This window comes from Giraffa tippelskirchi, chromosome 6, assembly GCF_054371585.1.
Source record: "Giraffa tippelskirchi isolate mGirTip1 chromosome 6, T2T-mGirTip1v1.2.pri, whole genome shotgun sequence".
NCBI lineage: Eukaryota > Metazoa > Chordata > Mammalia > Artiodactyla > Giraffidae > Giraffa > Giraffa tippelskirchi.
The window spans coordinates 60,948,201-60,968,975 of NC_137280.1; the positions used below are offsets into that span (position 1 = coordinate 60,948,201).

General features: G+C 44.2%; 1 protein-coding gene and 2 long non-coding RNA genes across 9 annotated transcripts in view; 1 reads left to right on the top strand and 2 right to left on the bottom strand.

Moving 5' to 3' along the window:
• The window catches only part of FBXO32 (F-box protein 32), a 38,494-nt gene that overhangs the window by 17,335 nt on the left and 384 nt on the right, over nt 1-20,775 (bottom strand). For all 7 annotated transcript variants that reach the window (XR_014056311.1, XR_014056310.1, XR_014056309.1 and 4 more), the window contains exons 2-4: nt 14,695-14,807; nt 13,803-13,852; nt 12,651-12,743 (exon numbers count right to left, since the gene is read on the bottom strand). Coding sequence is in view for 4 of the 7 variants with exons in the window: in XM_081498940.1 (XP_081355066.1) it covers nt 12,651-12,743; nt 13,803-13,852; nt 14,695-14,807 (256 nt within the window). In the remaining 3 variants the exon portion in view is untranslated. The remainder of the gene's footprint in view (nt 1-12,650; nt 12,744-13,802; nt 13,853-14,694; nt 14,808-20,775) is intronic.
• On the bottom strand, nt 7,536-11,879 carry LOC145509689 (uncharacterized). Its single transcript, XR_014056313.1, has 2 exons — nt 9,142-11,879; nt 7,536-7,795 (listed from the first exon to the last, which is right to left on the bottom strand). It is a non-coding gene; the product is annotated as an uncharacterized LOC145509689 (long non-coding RNA).
• Nucleotides 12,790-20,775, top strand: part of LOC145509688 (uncharacterized) — a 58,650-nt gene continuing 50,664 nt past the window's right edge. The window contains exon 1 of the long non-coding RNA XR_014056312.1: nt 12,790-12,829. This is a non-coding gene — a long non-coding RNA (uncharacterized LOC145509688). The remainder of the gene's footprint in view (nt 12,830-20,775) is intronic.

The window sequence follows — 20,775 nt, forward strand, 5'->3', positions numbered from 1 at the left end:
TCACTGACTCAACGGACATGAACTTGGGTGAACACCAGGAGGTGGTGAGGAACAGGGAGGCCTGGTGTGCTGTAGTCCATGGGGTCATAAAGAGTCAGACACGACTTAGAGACTGAACAACAACAACAAGACCCCCAATCTTTCCCTGCCTGGCTTAGGTATCTCTCACACATGCTGGGGCTGGGGGAGGATGGTGAAGAAAGGCTGAGGCTGGTTTGCTAAGATCAGTACCGGGGATCCAAGGCTGGATATCAGGAACCAAACCAATGCCCATGAGGAGAGGAAAGAAGTCAACACGTCAGCAGAGGGCATGTCCCTGGGGGGTGACCAGACTGGATGTCCTCTGCATGTCTAGTTCAGCTCTGTCACCAACCAACATGTGACAGTCAAGAGAGGAGTGAAAAATGGCACAAAGGGACTGGCCAAACTTTTCATTTATCTCCCTGACCAACAACAAGATTCAGAAGGCCAAGACCACAGTCTATTAATACCCTGAGCCTCACATGACCAGCACAAAGCAAGATGAAAGAAAACAACAGTCTTGAGGCGGCTCTGGGAAGGGCAGTCGGCTGTGCGCCATGACTCATCACGGGGTGGGAGGTGGGGTGGAAGGAGGGTAGGCAGAACTCTGCCTGAAATCCATCCAAAAGCCCCATTCCATGTGACTGCCATCTCACGAGGGCGTCAGCTTCAATCTTGTCTAAAATTGCACCAATCCCAAGAATGCAAAAATTCTCAAGGCTATGACTGTGCATTTGAGGGGAAACAAGAAAAACCCTTTGGCCTGACTGAGATGATCTCTGACTAAGGAAGAGCAGCAAGATACAGAAGCAAAAATCAGTCAGTTGGCAGAAGAATAACAAGTCAACCACCCTCTGTTTATTCCTGTGTCAAAAGAAAGTCCTTCTTTTCACTGCCAGGCAGCCTGGGGGTCACGAGAGAACCCTGGAATAGGAGGAGACCAGATGCTCTAGCTGGGTGACCTTTGCAGCTGTCAATCACTTAGCAAGTATTTTCTGCATGTCAATTCTGTTCTAGTGTTGTGGTAGGTGACGTGGATTAAGACACACAATCCCTAGACTCAGGGGGTTACCGTCTAGTCTGTGATGTAAGTCATTTAACCTCCCAGAACCTCAGTTTCTTCATTTCTGAAGTGGACATGAAAAAAAAAAGACTACCTGGGACTTCCCTGGTGGACCAGCAGTTAAGAATCTGCCTGCCGATGTAGGGGACATGGGTTCGATACCTGGTTCGGGAAGATCCCACATGCCTCAGAGCAACTAAGCCCGTGTGCCACAACTACTGAAGCCGGGGAGCCTAGAGCCTGTGCTCTGCAACAAGAGAAGCCACTGCAATGAAAAGCCTGCACACTGCACCTGGAGAGTAGCCCCGCTTTCTGCAACTAGAGAAAGCTTGTATGTAGCAACAAAGACCCAGTGCAACCAAAAATAAATAAATAACTTAAAAAAAAACCTACTTCACAGGGTTGTAATGAGAATTAAATGAGATCAGTATATAGAAACCAAATACAGGGCATCATTACAATAAGGCATTATTTCTTTCCCTTGCAAATCCCAATCTTTTAGTGATGTTTAAAGTTGATATCAAGGGTTATCATTTCCATAAAGCTTTTTCTGTAAAGGGCTAGATAGTAAATATTTTTGCCTTTGGGAGCCATAAAGTCTCTATTGCAATTACTTAACTCAGCAATGGTAGTACAAAAGCAGCCCTGGACAGTATGTAAATGAACAGGTGTGGCTGTGTTCCAATAAAACTTTATATATAAAAACAGGCGTGGGGGGGCAGACTCGGCTCTTGGGCTACAGTCTGTCAATTTCTGATACAGTATGGAGTTTGATATATATATTTATCACAGAGTTCAAGAGTGAGGGCTCTAGAGCCAAACTGCCTGCCTCAGTTTCCCTAGCTTTAAAATGTACATGGTAACAGTACCTACTTTAGAATTGTTGTGACGATTAAATGCATCCATAAAGCACTTAGAACAGTGCCTGATGCCAAATACATACTCAATAAATTATTATCATTTGTTTTTATCATAGCACAGAGAATATTACTAGGTAAAATTATTGCCAGGGAAGGCATAGTGAATTAGTAGGGTAAAGTACAGCTGGTTTAAAGACCTTTAGAATCGTTGTATTTCAATTTTATATATTGTTAACCAAATGCTTAAATTCTTTCAAATTCTCATACTCCTTTCTGTCATTTTTATTATGGTTCTGATACATTTAATAGCTTCTCATCTGATGATAAAAGTTAATGTTGATACATTCTATGACTCACATAGTTGCATCTACCATGAAGTCTCATTTTGTTAACACTAATGGGTGGTTGCCAAATGCCAGTGACTGTGCTCAGTACTTTACATGTGTGGTCTTATTTCACCTTCAATGGCAACCCAATGAACTGGGTTCTCTACTAGTCAAAAGAGGATTCTGTGGCCCTGAGAAATTATGCAACTCATCTAAAGACATACAGCTGTATCAAGTGGTGGAGCCTGGACTTGGGCCCAGATATGTCTAACAGAGAACATGTTATTTATTTTTTTTAACTTTTTGGCTATGCCAGGCAGCATGTGGGATCTTAGTTCCCTGACCAGGGACTGAACCTATGCCTCTTGCAATGGAAGCACTGAGTCTTAACCACTGGACCACCAGGGAAGTCCTGAGAACAGGTTTTTCTGATAGTTTAAGGACTTCAGTTTCTCAAGGCTAATCAAGTTTGCATCTAGGGCCAAACTTTAAAAATAGTAGTAATACCATGTATTGCTATGTTCTAGGAAACAGAGTCTGAAAACATATCAATATTACCCTGTGACAGGTTATCAGCTTGTAACATTAAGGAAGAAATAATATCCAGAAAGGGTTAATAACATGTTTGTGTGTGTGTGTGTGTGTGTGTGTGTGTGTTAGTTGCTCTGTCATGTCCGACTCTTTGTGACCCCATGGACAGTAGCCCGCCAGGCTCCTTTATCCATGGGATTCTCCAGGCAAGAATACTGGAGTGGGTTGCCACGCCCTTCTCCAAACAACACATTTGTGTGTATGTTAGTTGCTCAGTCATGATGAGGCAATGTCTGTGTGTGAAAGTTGCTCAGCTGTGTCTGATTCTTTGTGACTCCATGGACTATACAGTCCATGGAATTCTCCAGACAAGAATACTGGAGTGGGTAGCCCTTCCCTTCTCCAGGGGATCTTCCCAACCTAGGGATCGAACCCAGGTCTCCCACATTGCTGGTGGGTTCTTTACCAGCTGAGCCACAAGGGAAGCCCAAGAATACTGGAGTGGGTAGCCTATCCCTTCCCCAGCAGATTTTCCCAACCCAGGAATTGACCAGGGTCTTCTGCATTGCAGGTGGATTTTTTACCAACTGAGCTATCAGGGAAGCCAATAGCTTTAAGTAAATCACGTAGTCTACTTTCTACATCAGTATAACTCTACAGATCCAGAACCAGTATTGTATGAAACTAGTGGCAAGCAGGACAGAACTGATTAATCTTACTTGTGTCAAGAGAGCTGTGTGCCTAGGGGTATAGAGCTGTATCTAGCAATTTATTTACCAAGATGATTTAGCCAGTTGGATTCTTTGCCTCTGGCCACAAGAGAAAAAGCAGAGGAAAACGGACTATTTGCGACTATTTGCAAATGGCTGTTTGTTTTCTGCTGGGCAAATTTTAGTCCAGGTGCCAGTAATTTGTGGCTGTGTTTAAAGAGAGGCGGGGGCGGGGTGGGGGTGAGAAGAGGGTTCTAATTCCAGGCTATCATTACCACGGGGCCGCCTGGGGATCCAGTAGGATCCTCAGTGACTAGCTCTGCAGTAACAGGACCGGTTCTGGGCTCCCGGAGGAAGGGCTGGTGGTCACCCCGTGCCGAAACCACATCCTGCTCTTCGGCTTTGACTCATGCTAGTCTTAGACACACTGAGAAGAAAAATCTAGTTGCAAGCAACATCCTACAGCCAATCTCGGAAAAGATGCCAACCACAGCTTGAAGGGGTGTGTGGAAAATGAATGGGCAGAAAAGAGACTGCCCTCATATCTCACTTTGCCTGCAGAAAAAAGCAGGTTTCTATTGTCTCTTCCATTCAGTTCATCATAGCATTCAGACATATTTTTTTTTTTAGCATTCAGACTTAAAAATAATTTGCTCCAGTCACCTCTCTGCTCAAAACCCTCAAATGCCTTTCCTTGGCCCTTAGAAAAAAATTCAGCCTCCTTACCATGACTGGCTAGGTCCTCCCTGACCTGGTCTTCACTCCTTGTCCAGCCTCATTGTGCCCAGTCCTTCCCCAGCTCGCCGCGCTCTGGCTCCACAGCCGGCCTCTGGTTCCCTGATCAGCCTCAGCTAATTCCCACCTCCCAGGCTTTGTCCCGGCCACATCTCCACAGGCAGCTCCATCCCATCCCTCGGGTCTCGGTTCCAATGTTGCCTACTGAGAGCTCAGAGAGCCCTTTCTGGACTATCCTAGATCTTACTATGGTTTCATTGTTCTTTATCATTCCATTTGTACATGTCTGAAATGATCCTGTTGACTTGCTTGCTGACTATCTAATTGGAATAGAAACCTCAAGACAGAAAGGGTTGTTTTGTTTACCACTCTACCCCAACCTGCTGGAGAAGACTCTTGAGAGTCCCTTGGACGGCAAGGAGATCAAACCAGTCAATCCTAAAGAAAATCAACCCTGAATATTCATTGGAAGGACTGATGCTGAAGTTCCAATACTTTGCTACCTGATACAAAGAACTGACTCACTGGAAAAGACCCTGATGCTAGGAAGGATTGAGGGCAAAAGGAGAAGGGGGCAACAGAGGATGAGATGGTTGGATGGCATCACTGACTTAATGGACATGAGTTTAAGCAAATGCAGGGAGATACTGAAGGACAGGGAAGCCTGGCGTGCTGTAGTTCACTGGGTCACAGTGAATTGGACATGAATTAGTGACAGCAATACATGAACCATGAACTTCCAGATGTTCAAGCTGGTTTTAGAAAAAGCAGAGGAACCAGAGATCAAATTGCCAACATTCACTGGATCATCGAAAAAGCAAGAAAGTTCCAGAAAGACATCTATTTCTGCTTTATTGACTATGCCAAAGGCTTTGACTGTGTGGATCACAATAAACTGTGCAAAATTCTGAAAGAGATGGGAATACCAGACCATCTGACCTGTCTCTTGAGAAACCTGTATGCAGGTCAGGAAGCAACAGTTAGAATTGGACATGGAACAACAGACTGGTTCCAAATAGGAAAAGGAGTACGTCAAGGCTGTATATTGTCACATTGCTTATTTAACTTATATGCAGAGTACATCATGAGAAACGCTGGGCTGGAAGAAATGCAAGCTGGAATCAAGATTCCCGGGAGAAATATCAATAACCTCAGATATGCGGATGACACCACCCTTACGGCAGAAAGTGAAGAAGAACTAAAGAGCCTCTTGATGAAAGTGAAAGAGGAGAGTGAAAAAGTTGGCTTAAAGCTCAACATTCAGAAAACTAAGATCATGGCATCTGGTCCCATCACTTCATGGGAAATAGATGGGGAAACAGTGGAAACGGTGTCAGACTTTATTTTTTTGGGCTCCAAAATCACTGCAGATGGTGATTGCAGCCATGAAATTAAAACATGCTTACTCCTTGGAAGGAAAGTTATGACCAACCTAGATAGCATATTGAAAAGCAGAGACATTACTTTGCCAACAAAGGTCCATCTAGTCACGGCTATGGTTTTTCCAGTAGTCATGTATGGATGTGAGAGTTGGACAGTGAAGAAAGCTGAGTGCTGAAGAATTGATGCTTTTGAACTGTGGTGTTGGAGAAGACTCTTGAGAGTACCTTGGACTGCAAGAAGATCTAACCAGTCCATACTAGGGGAGATCAGTCCTAGGGGTTCATTGGAAGGACTGATGTTGAAGCTGAAACTCCAATACTTTGGCCACCTCATGCGAAGAGTTGACTCATTGGAAAAGACCCTGATGCTGGGAAGTACTGGGGGCAGGAGGAGAAGGGGACGACAGAGGATGAGATGGCTGGGTGGCATCACCGACTCGATGAACATGGGTTTGGGTAGACTCCGGGAGTTGGTGATGGACAGGGAGGCCTGGCGTGCTGCGATTCATGGGGTCGCAAAGAGTCGGACACGACTGAGCGACTGAACTGAACTAGTGACTGAACAACAACTACCCCAACCTAGCACATGGCAGGACCTCAACTATATATATATATACTTAACACATCTGTCTTTTAGACTCAAGGAGTGGTATAGCTGGAGGGGCCCTGGATAACAGTTTATGCATATTACCTCCTACTATAGAAGAGGAGGCTTAGGGGGGTCAAATGACATGATCGAGGTCAACAGTAGATGGTCTGGACTGTCAGGCTGGTATTCACATGGGGTCCGTTCCCAGACTGATGCCCCAGGAGTAAATTACTTATAATGCAAACACGTCACTAACACTTTGCAGGAAGGCAAGCAGCTGAGATTTAAAGGAACATGAGGCAACTGGGGCTTCAGATGCACAAACAGAAAGAGCAGCTACTCGCCTTGTTGGTTAGAGGTTAGCCATGCAGCATGCATACCCAAACATGCTCTGTCTTGCATAGAATATTGTTAAAAATGTAATTCATCCCTAAATTCCTCCTTTTCCTATGACAGTAGGCTCTGCAGTTTAAAGGACATGCATGTCTGGTTAGAAAACATGCCAAAGGATTCTCAAAGGTAGGAAAAAGCTTTAAGAAGCTTGGAGAAGCCCCTGCCATTTCTCCCATGCTCAGTACCCCAAGCTGGGTGCCCATAGGAAAATTATGTCTTCTGCAATAAACCTTTGGTTATACCAGGCAGTGCCTGTGTACTTCCAAGATCCTTATTTATTCAATGGACAACCTAGATTAGAACCTGGAAAGTTTTGTCCTGATTTTGAGCCTGAACACTGACAGGTTGGAAGAGAGAGCATTTTGGCTACATTAATAATCTCCAGGCATGTCAAGATTGGGTAAATATTATTTGCAAGTGAAACATCTCTCTAACTGAGGGCCAAGTTTATACAAATCAATTGTATTCTCAGCCGAGAGCAACTTGCCTCTCTGTCTTCTATCCATCTGAGAAAATTCTGAATTTAGAGCGATGCCGTGTTCCCTGTTGCATTGATCTGAGCACCTCTGTTTGCCACAATGATCCTGGTGAAATCAGGCTCTCTGTCTACTCAGCCTCTTTACCTCCACCCTAGGATTGTACCAGGTTCATTGTCACACTGCCCTTGGCCCCCGGCCCACCATCACTCTCCATTTCTTTTTTCCATCTCCAGTTTGGGGCTCATGCCCCGAAGGCAAAGCCTTCTACTCTCTCTCCACCTGGCCAAATCCTGGCCTTCCTTCAAGGAAGGAGACTCTCAGGTTCAACCTCTTCCAAGAATCTGCCTCCAGTGTTTCTCCATCTCCAAAGTGGGATGGGAAAGAAAATCAGGCAGAAAAATCATTAAAAAGTCAATCTCTAAATTTTATTTTATCTTTAATTTCTATTTTCATATACTTTCTAATGCCTAATTACAACTCTAAAGATGACAATAGTTACAGCAACAATGGATATACTGGACACTGTTCAAAGGCATTTCAAGTGATTAAATTCAGTTTAATTTTGTAGCAACGGGACAGTAGGTAACATTATTAGCACCTTTTAGAGGTATATGGGGCTTCCCAGGTGGCTCAGTGGATAAAGAATCCACCTGCAATGCAGGAGATACAGGAGACATGGGTTCACTCCCTGGGTTAGGAAAATCTCCTGGAGGAAGGCATGGCGATCCACTCCAGTATTCTTGTCAGGAGAATCCCATGAACAGAGGAGCCTGGAGGGCTATAGTCCATAGGGGAGCAAAGAATCGGACATGACTGAAGCAACTGAGCACGCATGCATGCATCTGTATATGATTTACAAATGAATTTACGAATATATTTAAGTTGAGAATATGTGCTTAAATTATTAATGTACTGTCAGGCGTCCATGGTCAAAAACACCATTATTCTGGTCTTTCAGCCTTCCTCCATTTTGGGGGGTGCCCCCACTTTGGTGGTATTCTATTACTTCTGCAAGTATTCTCTTACTTCTGTCATTGTGTGGGCACCCCCACTTCTTCAGGTAGCTCCCTACTTCTGCATGTACTCCTCCAATTCCATGGTCATACCCTCAAGGTCTGTGAGTGTCCCCCACTTCTGAGGGCATGATCTGAAATTGCATAATCTGTTTGCCTAAATGCTTAGGACAACTGAGAAAGCTAGGAATTCTGAGATGCAGCACTGCTTGGTAAAATTGCCAGCACCCTAATCAGCATTCATTTTAAGATTAGCTCGGGACCCTCACTGGTAATACTCTACAGTGGATTCTCCCAGTTCCCAACCACTTCTGCCATCATTTTCAAATGGGCTTAGGGCTCTGCTCCTTTGATTTTGTTGCCATTGGGAGGGCTGGTCTCCTTCCCTCCATCCCAGTTTCTCAGTCTTAAAGGAGATACCACCAGTTTTAAGACCCAGGGGGCAGGGCTCGAACTTTAAGCAAAGGAAGGGTGTGCACCACCAGATTAATCCAAGGTCACTTGGGCAGAGGGACCTAGTGTAGGGCCCAACTGCCCGCACACATCATGACCCACCAGGGGCTTGGCAACAGCACGCCCTTTAATTGAAGGCATTGGGTTTAAATTTGAGTCATCATCGTGCCATATTTCAGCCTTTCGTTTGCCAAACCGCCAGTCAACTTAAACTAAAACATGTTTTTGGAAAAAGATTTTTAGGGGGTGGTAAGAACGCAGTAACTTGCTGGAAACATTCAAATGGACTTAGGGCTGTAATGCAGAAAAAAATAAAAATGTGCATCAGTTTAGGTTGTGGATGTTCTCTGTGGCAGAGGAACAGAGAGAATGCGGTTGCAAACTTTTTGTTTGTCCTTCCCCAACTGTTGCACACAAGGGGCAATTCATTGAGGTCATGTGTGCGTGCATGCTAAGTTGCTTCAGTTGTGTCCGACTCTGTGTGTCCCTATGGACTATAGCCTGCCAGGCTCCTCTGTCCATGGGATTCTCCAGGCAAGAATACTGGAGTGGGTTGCCATGCCCTCCTCCAGGGGATCTTCCCGACCCAGGGAATGAACCTGCATTTCTTATGTCTCCTGCATTGTCAGGTGGGTTCTTTACCACTAGCACCACTGCCACCTGGGAATCCCCTTCTTTAAGGTCAGAAAATTGCTATTCAAGGTTCTTCCTGGTTTAAAGACAGCATCTAGAGTTACCAGGTACTTGGCCACATTCTCATGCCATAGAGAGAGCTGGGAGGACCAAAGATCATTCTGGCATTAAAGTGTTAAAGTCCTCTCTTGCACTCATGCCTCAGTGTGTCTTATTTAAAAACTTATTATGCAAAATATAAGTTGGGCTCCCAAGTGGTTTCTGGGCTGGTTGGCAAACTTGAAAACACGCTACCGTCAACTGGTGGATAAACTTAAGTAGCAATGCCAGGGTACCACCTTCAGCTGATGAACTCGAATGCACTAGAGGTGGGCTTCCTAGAGAAAAAAGCTTCACAGGTGATTCTAATGTGCAACTGTGCATCTTCTGGAGACCTACTTTCTCTGCTGGCCTCTCTGTGCCCTGGATGGGTTAGTCAGCACTTGTGTTTTCCTGGTTACAGTTCTAACCCCACCACTGGCCCATCTCTTGGAATCTTCACCGGCTCCCCAGGGGAATTTCCAAAATGTGTTGGTCTTGAGGCATGTGTAAACCCATTTTTTAAAAAGTGACCTTTCATAAGTGGGTAAGTTGCTGCTTTTAGAGATTTTAAATCATCTTTAAAAACCACAGTTAAAACTGTGTTTAGGCCATTGGTGGTATGGAGAGAAGTGGGTAGAGGCAATGAATGTAGCCTAAAGCCAGTTAAACAAAGGTACAAACGTTATATAAAAACCTCTCCAACTTATCGTCAAATTTCTGATTCTAAAAGTTCCAAAAAATTTTCATGCTATCTGATAAAAATCATAGCATTGAGATAGGAGTGTTGGCCATCTTTTTCATTCCCTCTGCCTGTCTCTTTTATGGAGATTGATAAGCCAGTGTGAACACGATACGTTTTAAAAAATGTACTTTGTCTTTAAAGAGGTTAAACAAATTTGAAGGCTTCAAAGTTGATTCTTCTGGTACTGAGGAATCATTGTAGTATTAAGAAACCATTAGGCCAAAGCAGTAAGATGAGGATAAAACACTGGCAAGCTACTTTGCAAAGTTGCTTTAAGGATAAGAAGACTATTTGAGAACAACTTAAGTGTCTTAAGTTCCTTAGAAGAAAACCCTCAAAATGTGGTGCCTATCATTAAAATGTTTTAAGCTCTTTATAAAAATAACATTTCTCAAATTACAGAGGACTCTAACAGTGAAGAGGAAAAAAAGATTATTCTTTCCAAAATAGATATTTCCCCCCTCTTTCTGAACCTAATAACAGAAAGCATTCAATAGTTTCTTTAACTTCAAGGTTAGGAGATTGTGCTCATACTGTTAGACACAAGTTCTTCATGCTGAGTTTTAATCAAGAGCAAAGGGCATGATTGTTTAGGTATTTTTTTTTTTTAAGCAGAAAAACATTTTTTTTAATCAACCAAATTAAAAAGGACTTTCAGGAAGAATAAACAATAATTTTTCAAACACACAAGAAGATTTAATAGTCAACAAGTCTAAAAATTAAGTCTGGAAAAGCTTACCAATTATAAAATCTTGTCATTATAATCAAAAATATTAATTGAATTCCCAGAAATAAAATTTCCTGTGTGATCAATTAGAGTTGACTTTTGTAAACAGTAAGCTTGATAGGTAGATAATAACAAATATTAGTATCTGACTTTGACTAACATATTCCGGTCTGCAGAAAATTTCCATGTATGTTACTGAGTTTCACAGCTACTCTGTGAAGTTAGGTTATTCTAAGTCCTTCTTACACTTGGGAACGTAAAGGTGAAACAACATGAAAGAAGTGGAGCTGAGATCTGACCGCAGGCCATTTTACTTTCAGTCGTTTGCTTATATGGAGCTCCTCCTTGTAGCAGCTAGAGTGTGGACTTTAACTGCTGGTTTCAGATCTGGGTATCTTCCCTTATGTAGCTTTGTGACCTTGGACAGGTCATTTTACCTCCCTGTACCAAAGTACCTATGCTTTACACGGTTAATGGAAGGCTAAGAGGTGTTAGTGTACATAATTGCTTGAAATGGATTTCTACAATTCAACTCCTTGTTCCTTTGCTTTATCTTATTTCTTGTGGAAAGGAGAACAGGTAGAAAGGAGGACCATCTAAAAACTAAGAATATGCTGATCAGTTTGGGATCAAGACATCAGATCTGGGAGACTGGAAACTATTCATCTTCTTAGTGACAAGTTCCAGGTCTTCCCGGGCCTGACTCCAACCAGTATGCACTGGGTTGTGGGCTGAAATGATCTCCCAGAGTCAGCAGAGTCACATTGAATGACATGAACATTTCATCAGGAAGGTCTCTGATTGTTATCCCTTCTGGTCTGGAATAAGGGCTCATCTGAAGAGCAGACAGATCTGATCATGGGCTCAGCTCAGAGCTTCTAACCTACAAGAGGCCTGGGTGTGTGTGAGTATGGTATGTGTGTTTTAAAATCAGGTCAGTTGGGACAGCCAGGCCTGTATCTGCCCAGATGACAGGTGAACGATCCAGGCCTCAAGGGGGCTTGAATGTCATCGCTCTGGCTGAGCCTTTGCAATCATCTGACTCATTGACACGGCACTGAGAAGCACAACAACCCAGGAAAAAGAAAATAAAAACCCGACCAACACCCATAGGGGGTAAACTGCCTCCTACTTCTGATCCTAAAACCCAAACAGCTGCTACCTCCCGGATGGAACCGCTGATGACAACACACAAGGGAGCTTAGGGGGAAAAACAGCTACCAAGCAATTAAAAAGAATCAGTGACTTGAAGGTCATGGTTAGGCTTAACTTGTTTTACTACCTTCATCATTAATATTTCGCTAAAGCTCATTAATTTTTTTTTCCCCAACACAGGGTTTAAAATAGGAAGCAACTGACCCAAGCAGGTAGTTTCAGGCTTGCAGTGAACCTGGGACTGAATATTGTCATCACGTGGTGGTGGAGGGGTGGGAGAAGGGAGTCAGGGGAACAAGGTTCCAACGTGCCTGAACAACCAGCTTTGAGGCTTAAACCGAAAATATCTTAGGTTCACCCAGAGTCAGCTAAAGTTGGGCAAGAAGGAAGGCCAGTGAGAACGACCAGAGGGGCATAAAATTTTTAAAACAAGCCAAGGTGCTTTACAACTTGTTTTCTGCTAAATTCTCTCTAGCTAATGTTGCTGCCAGAGCCCATGCTGCCCGCCCTGTGGCTCACGTGAGGGATTATGGCAGTCCCTGTCTGGGGGCGCCAATCGCAGGGACATCCTAACAGGATCCATATGGGAACCGGAAGTCCATTCAGGAAAGGGGAAGTTGAGGAGTCCATTTTCTGCTTTCCTCAAGATGCCCAGGGTCCTAAAAAGTTACTTTTATCGTGTAGGGGTGGGGGCTACTTCAAGACAGCCTAAAGAGACACTTCAACTTGAGAGTCTGGGTAATCTACAGAGACTTACCCGTACAACGTAGTTAAACCTTCTGGAATCCAGAATGGCAGTTGAGAAGTCCAGCCTGTTGAAAGCTTCCCCCAGAGTGCAGTATCCATGGCGCTGAATGTGAAAACAGGGGGTGCACAGGTCACGTTCTAGAATGATCTGCTGCCGGACTCTGCCGACCAGCTGGATGGCTGTTTCAGGTAACCTGCTCCTTTCCTGCACCATGATCAGCTCTTTCTGGGAAACTCCACCCCCCCACCCCTCACCCCCATGGGCCACAAAGATGGGTGGTTCAGCAGGCAGTTGCTTTAGTCAGTAACTGAAGTCGTGACGTGTACCCTGTGGGCCCTTGTCCTCTGCATGCACTTGCTTGTTGAGGAAGCATTCGGAGATGGATATGTGATGTATGTTGATCACGGGAACATACTTCTGGGGGGAGGATTAACCCCATGTGTGCTAGCTCTGTCTGCCACCCTGCCTCACGTTTCTAGGGCTTTTCTCACTGTGATCATAAGAAGCGTTTTCAAGGCTTCATGAAGGAGCCAGAGGAGTTTTGGTCTTTCCCCTGTGAATGCACAAGGCACTGAGGGTGGAAAGCCCTGACTCACAGTCCCAGCTCTACTCCTAGCACCTGGGTGGTCTCAGGTATATCACTGTCTCCCTCTCAGGGCCTCAGATCACAGAGGCAACTAGTTCTCCGAGGTCCCTGACAGTGATAGAAATTCTATCAATCTGCCACGCAAATGTAGATTATTACAATGTCGTGTTCTCTTCTGCATCTTGTTTGTAAAATGTCGCACCAGGCAGGCACAAAAACTTCTGCTGTATTTAGTAAGTAAACCACCTGGGCTAAAGTGGACTGAGTTGAAGTCTAAAAGTGATGTTAGAACAAAAAGGAGGCACTGTCCTGAGGGAAAGGCTGAAACTTTATAACAGTACATTTGAGATGGGAATATTCATCTCCGTAAAGCACTTTTACAGTCATCATCTCACTGAACGACTGGGGAGTCTACCTAGTAACTTTTGCCTCTCTCTGTGTAGCCCCAAACTCTGATGGTCGGCTAGGTAGTGGGCTGCAAGCTACCACCACCCACACCCAAGGAGACAGTGCTGTACTCTCCTAGGGCAGGTATAAAACTAAGCATTCTCCTTAACAAACAGATGAGTGCTCACCTCTTTAGTACTTCCTTTGTGAACATAGATCCATTTTTCTTGGTGGAAATCTAAAAAGATAAACAAACAAAAAAAACTCCATAGCTTTAAAATTTACAACATCCGCAAGATCTTGCATTTATTTTTCATTTATTCCAAAGTGTTAAAAAGTTTTGACAGAAAATACAAAGACTCTACTGACAGTCTAAGGGGATGCAAATGCCTAATTTCTGCAGTATATAAATACCAGAGGTATAATTTACTTTGTTGAAGGCATTTCAAGTCTTTGATACTCAGATCGAGTATACCAATGCTCCAAATTAAAGAAAAAATTCTACTACCCAAGTACAAGTTTGTGTTAAATGCCATAAAGAGTAGAAATAAAACATAACATGAAGAAGCCCTGCAGTACAGATGGAATCAACTAAAGATCTGTAATTCCTGCTTATTAACAGAAATTTAGACTCTCTGTTCATACATCCAGCATCTAGAACTATTACTAGTATTTATACAAGGAAAGAGGGGAAAAAAATTTACATTCAAAGCCTCAAAACCCAGTTCCAAATGAAAGCACACACTGGTGGTTCAGCTGACCATATCACTGAATAATAACTAAACTATGTCAAATATAAGTGACACGCCGGGAAAAAACACCCCAACTAGCAACTGACTTATAAACACAACTATAAAGAATACATTAATCTCACTCATAAAATGCACAACCAGGTTTCTGACTGCAAAGATCCCTGTAACCTCTGTCAATGACAGTCAATGTGAAAGCCAATGCCAAACAAGTGAGGTGTGATTCCCCCGCCCCCTACTGCCCCTGCCCCCGCGCCCGCCCCCGCCCCAAGAACCAATCAAAACGATCTACAGACAGCTTTCTTTCTTAAGTTCAAAACAAACGGCTTACACTGAGTTTTGGTTTTGCTATTCAGCATGTCCTTCTTTCTCTTCTTGGCTGCAACGTCATAGTTCAGGCTGTTGAAAAGATTCTCCTTATTGTATACTTCCTTGCTGCAGTAACTAGGAATAACAAGACCAGAGGGGATCAGCTGTAACGGTTATACTTTAACATGAGCTGTTTCTATAAATAACTCACTGTAGTTATAAAACTCAATCATATGTGCTCCTCAAACAAAGCAATAAAATAATCACTCAAAAAGAAGTCTGCACAGGCCCAGACTTGCCTCTTTTAGGAAGAAAATAGTGTCACATCTCTATGGAAGACAGGGATGGGGGCTGCTACTTGTTTTGAATGCCCAACAGTGTTTGCCATTGTATTAGATACATAGCTCTGCACTCTTTAAGAGCCACCCAGGATACAGCAACATTATTTTAAGCAAAAATTTTGAATGAGTGGGGAGGGAGGGAGAGGGAGGGCTACTGGTATCACTATAATATACAATATTTTCATTTTGCAAAAATCATCCACCTCAAGCTGCTTTTAAAAAAATAGCTTTATGGAGATACGATTCACATACCATGCTTTGACCTATTTATTTTTAATTAATTTATTTTTTAATTGAAGGATAATTGCTTTACAGAATTTTGTTGTTTTCTGTCAAACATCAACATGAATCAGTGATAGGTATATATGTATCCCCTCCCTCTTGAACCTCCCTCCCATCTCCCTCCCCATCCCAAGCTGCTTTTAACTAGCATGCTCCCCTCATGTCTTTAAAACATTTACAGAAGTCTGACTTATAGACTGTATTTCTAGGAGGTGTTCAGCGTATAGTATTAGTTGTTTAGGTTTTATATCATTCCTTGACTAACACTAGGCATCATGTTGTGAGATGAAGACCTTGAGACCTAAATGAAACAAGCTGAATTTACAGTTCACACATCTATTAGGGCTGAAAAGACAGAACTGGGCAATTCACAGGTCACTAAACAAGGCACAGTTTCAACTTGGGTTGGGGCGTATTTCTTTCAGTAAGCTTAGCTGTCTTTGGGGGGCTGATGGAGTTCTATTATGTAATGGGACTTGAGAATAAATCTCCAAAGAGTTTCCGCAGAAGGAATGCAGGAGAAATATTGAGAAGATACAATGAAAAGATCCCCCTACCCCCACCTCCCAACCCCCATGGAGTATGCATATGCCAGGCAGGATTTTTAATCTTTTCAGGCAAGGTTTATAATGTCAACTAGTAAAACATCAACTAGGTTTTTTTTTTTTCTTACATCAACCACATATTAGAGCCCTTTAACTTTCTGAATTCTTTTGCTGAATTTAAAATATGATTTGATTTATATCTTGTTTGGACCAACATCTGTTGGATAAGAGGAGGTACACCTGCACTTCTCCATGTTATGAGTATTAAGTAAAAGAGAAAAGAAGGGCTGAAAAACAATTTCCAGTATCCTATTGCTATCAATACAATGATCTCTCCAGTACTTCAATAAGTACAATAAGTATCTTGCTAACATGCTTACACGTGACAGCACCAACAATATACTCAGTGTTTCTGGACCCAGAGGGATAGGCTTGATGGATAATCAGTCATTTGTTAATCCTCCCTGAGAAGGCCAAGCTTAATACCATTTATTGAGCTTCCTAATATCATTAGCCCTCTCCTTCTCATTCCGGGATACAGGATACTTTGAGGTTTCAGCGGGTTTACTGTAGAAATGCCCTGTCTTAAGGAACACTGAGTCTTACTGAGCCCAGGGTGAATGTTTTGGGCCTGGCTTTGTATCACACATGAGTGTGTATTTGCTTGCACAGCTCTAGGGGCACAAAACCACTGAGCAGCCAGCTACCCTGTGCCAAGTTCAGCAGGATAAGAGGGGCAGAAGAAACGGAGAGCAGAATTCAGAGTCCTTAGAGCTAATTTAAGAAATTTCTGTCAACGCTGAGGAGAAGGGAGGAAAATGGAAAGTCACTTGACTGGTCCATGATGTACCAAAGCTGAGAACGGCTTTAGAAAACAAAGTTGAGGCCATTTTGTGTAAAAATATCACACGAAGACTTATTTTTAAAGGAAACACACACTGGCACCATAAGCAGACACCTACAGCCTGAATTCCACATACAGAGCACCACAAAATGAAGCTGTCTTATTCTCAATGACACATTTAAGGTTTAGCAGAGCATTTTCGGAGCCTGGGCCATAGATTGTGACCATTCCTTAGCAATGTTAAATATTTATCTCTCATCTTATTCTTTTCTAATTGAAAACATTCCTCAAAGGAATTTGAGCACTTGCTTTCCTCACAGAAATAACAATAACCTGCTTTAAGCCTGAGTGACTCATTTCCAAAGCTAGTTTAAGAAGAATTTGACATAATTGATGACGCTCTCCCACTGGAGAATGTAGAAAAGCTTTAACCAAAGAGAAACCCTGCACTTTTCACTTAGGTTTTGGACTTCAGACGTAGGGCCTGGAAGGAAGGACTATAGGGTTTATTTGTGTTGCCTGCTTATATGTTTTCTTTTAAGCAATAATATATTCAGTTAGAGGCTATTTTGAGAGTTCAATTATGTCCATTTCAAGAAAATGCAAAGCCACATCTGAAATTTTGAACAAGAAAAGCCATCATCATTTAGGAACCACGACTTTTTTTTTTAATAAGCAAAACTATTTAATGAGGCTGTCTTCTTCATTAAATGCAGTAGTAACCTGTAACTTGCTATTTTATAGTCAGTTCTAACTAATCTTGATTATAGGCACAGGCCTAGAATAAGAAAAAAAAGACCTCTTCCAGCCCTGTACTGTCATCACACACATACCAAGATACATAAAGACAACTTTAGAAAAAACGAAAGATTTCAAAATAAGTGCATTTGGCAGCAGAGACAAAGGGAGGGAAGAAAAAAAAAAAGAAGTCCTATTTCTCATTTCATTTGTAATAGACCATTTGGAGAAAACTGTGGCCTACTCCTAAGGGCTTAGTTGTAGATGAAGGCCAATGAGAGTTCTAGGCTAATTTGCTCCAATACATACCCAAATTGTCAGACTCACAGGGCGAGAATCCCATTGTTGTGGCAAAACAAACAGCCTAGTGTATGAAGCCCTGAGAACAGTGCCTTGCACACAGTAAGTGCTCATAAAAATCTTAACTATTATTTTATTTGCTTATTCACTATTTTATTTGCTTGTTTTTATTTGTGCATCCAGGGCACCAGGGTAAACTTCCTGCTTCCGGTTCAGCCTTAGCTGTACTTTTGGAGTTCAGAGGCACCACTGCAGGCTTGCAGAAGAGTGGCCCAGGCTCAGGGAGCTGAGATTACTCATCTAGGGGGTGGGGCGGGGCGGGGCTGGGGGTTATTGGTGAGGGGCACTGCTTGCGAGGTGGCTCAACCACCAGTTCCTTGAAGCCTTCTTGGATCACCCTAATTCCTGCTGAACTCTTTCTTTGAATTTTTTTCATCTGCCCACTTGCCATTCCTCTTAGGTAGTTTCAACTTTTTCACAAGGCGCCCTCCTTGAAGCTTATCTGAAATCCTTCCTTGATCTCAGTTCAGGGCACTTAGCTGTGATGGGGTTTTGGAACATTCTGCTGCTGGAAGAAGACAGGGCCCAGGACACAGAGAGAATGGCCAGCAGGGTCCAGAGAAGGTGCTCTGGGCAGAGAAGCTGTGGTCCACACACAAAAACCACCATGGTCCCCAGGCTGCCACACACACCAAGCATACCCTCACCTCCCCCGCCCCCCCACTCTTGTCCAGGCAGCTCACAGAAAGGGAGGTGGAATCAGACTAAGTGCCTGAGGCCTCTTCCGCAGGCCTCTGTTGCACATCCACCCCCCTCCCTCTCTTTCGAAAGGGCCTGCCTTTTGTTTTCTCCTAACAGGAGAGGCATTCAGCTTCACCTGAGTAGGCAGGCTGGCAGCCCAAACCTGACATCACAGGGCAACATCACCAGGACTGAAAACAGGAGGGATATTTGAGCCTGCAAACCCGGGTCTCAGAAGGCCAACGGCTTTGAAGAAATTGGCAGACTTCTCATGTGAAGTAGGGAAGGGATTGTTTACAATTGCTGGGGGAAAAAAGCACTCTGCAAACAAACAGGCAGCTGCTTTGCTAGGAGCTACCAAATGAGTCCTCAGATCTGACTCATCCAAGAGCCCCAAGTGGTCACTAAATGGATCACGATTTGTGATGATGGTGGTAGGGTGGCAGTTCTAGCTCAGATGGCCTGAAAAGGGAGGAAAGAAAGGAGGTTCAAGAGGGGGACAGAGGGGTGGGAAGCTAAGGGTAAACTTTCATGGTAAGGTAAACCTGTCTCCAGGTCTCCCCCTACTATGGAGAGAGAGGCACCACTATTCTAAATAGGAGTGACACCAGCTTATCTCCCAGAGCAGATTCAGTGTGAATGTTTATGCCAAGCAGAGCCTCTGATTTGGAAACTCTCCTGCTGAACCCACTGGTCTATCTCCCACTGAGGAACATCCTACGCTTGTATCTGGGTGAGCCGCTGGGACACAGCTGAGCAGACCATGGCTGCACCTCCCTAGGAAGAATCCAAACTGTCACCTCAAAATAAAGTCCAAAATATTAGATCCTCACTTCTTAGGAATAAGGAGGAAGGAAAGAAGCAAGGAAAGAAGCTTCTATTCTACTATATGAAAAAAGAAGCTGTTAGTCCAGGGAGAAAAATTGAGGCCCAATGGGCAACTAGAGTCCCTAAAAGAGTCTAGCGATAGCAGATGGTCTTTTTATTTTTCTGTAAATTTTCTGAGTTTCCATAAGTAAGATTTCTTTAGAATGCTCCCCAAACTCTCCAGGGGCGACCTCAAAGTGTCTTTAAAGTAAAGGTCAATATGCTCTTGTCTTCCCTGGCAGACCGCCAAGATTAATTACTTTTTTTTTTTCCACTGGAAAACAAAAAGTGATGCTTCACAAATCACAAACAGGTGAGGGGCCCTGGAGGTCAGGACACTGAAATAACCATATTTCCTTGATAGATTTTGTAAAATTGAGTGCCAGGGGCTCAGCCAAACAACCACTGGTAAATCTGAGTGGGAGGCTGGCCCAGGTACAGGACTCTCCACTGAAGTCAGCGTAAGGGCTGGGGGTCCTTACGCAGTGGTTTTCACCAAAGGCCACGGGTAAAGTCACCCAAGGGTGAGCTGGCTGCACTGATCCCCTCTGGGCCAAATGGCAGCGATGTGGATGCCAACTGTGGTGATGAGGACTGACAGACTCCAGGACATCTAACTTCTTAGTCACTGCTTCTGTGTTATTAACCGGGGGGTGGGAGTAGGGGTGGGAAGGCAGCCATCAGGCTCCTCGGAAACTCAGATTTTCCACCACACTGATAGTTCAGGTGGAACTTGACTCCAGAGGCTCACCCAAGCCAGGTGGACTTTCTGCAGGGGATGGGAATCATTTAAAATGGGGGCGCACTCACTATACAAAGAAAACGACGGAAAGGGGCCACTGAGGAAACAGGTGCAAAGACCCGGTCCTCCCAGAGGCCGAGGGTTTGTGGGAGTCTCAGCCCACCTCCCTCCCCTCCTCCGCAGCTCTGCCTCGTCTGGTCTTTACCGTCGCTCCACCAGCACGGATGCCCCAGGGACCATCTGGTCGCCCCTTCCTGGTTACTCATCCTCCCTGCCTACTCTGTGGTCGCCTGTGCGTGGGAAGAGCCTGGAGGCGCGGCGGGCGGGACCCTGTCCAATCCCGTCTCAGACCTCTGCTCAGAGCCCGTCCACCCCAGGGTGAAGGTCATGCGGCCCACTCGCCGGGGTGAGCGCCGGCTCCCACCCCCCACGCAAATCGCACGACGCTGGTGTCCTTTAAGGCAGTGGACCCCTGAAGTTTGGTCTAAGTTTTAGCGTTTGGGGATAAGATCAGTTTCTCAGAGGGACTAGGATTCTGTAAGAAGTGCCCACTTGGAGACGCTGACCTTGAACAATAAGAGAAACCAAACACCCGTGTTCTGGCGACATCTCTGCAGAAACCCCGGGCAATTCACTTCCATCCTTCTGGTCCGGGGCTGCCTCCTCACCCTGTTCCGGCCTGCCTGCGTCCCATTCACCCGCC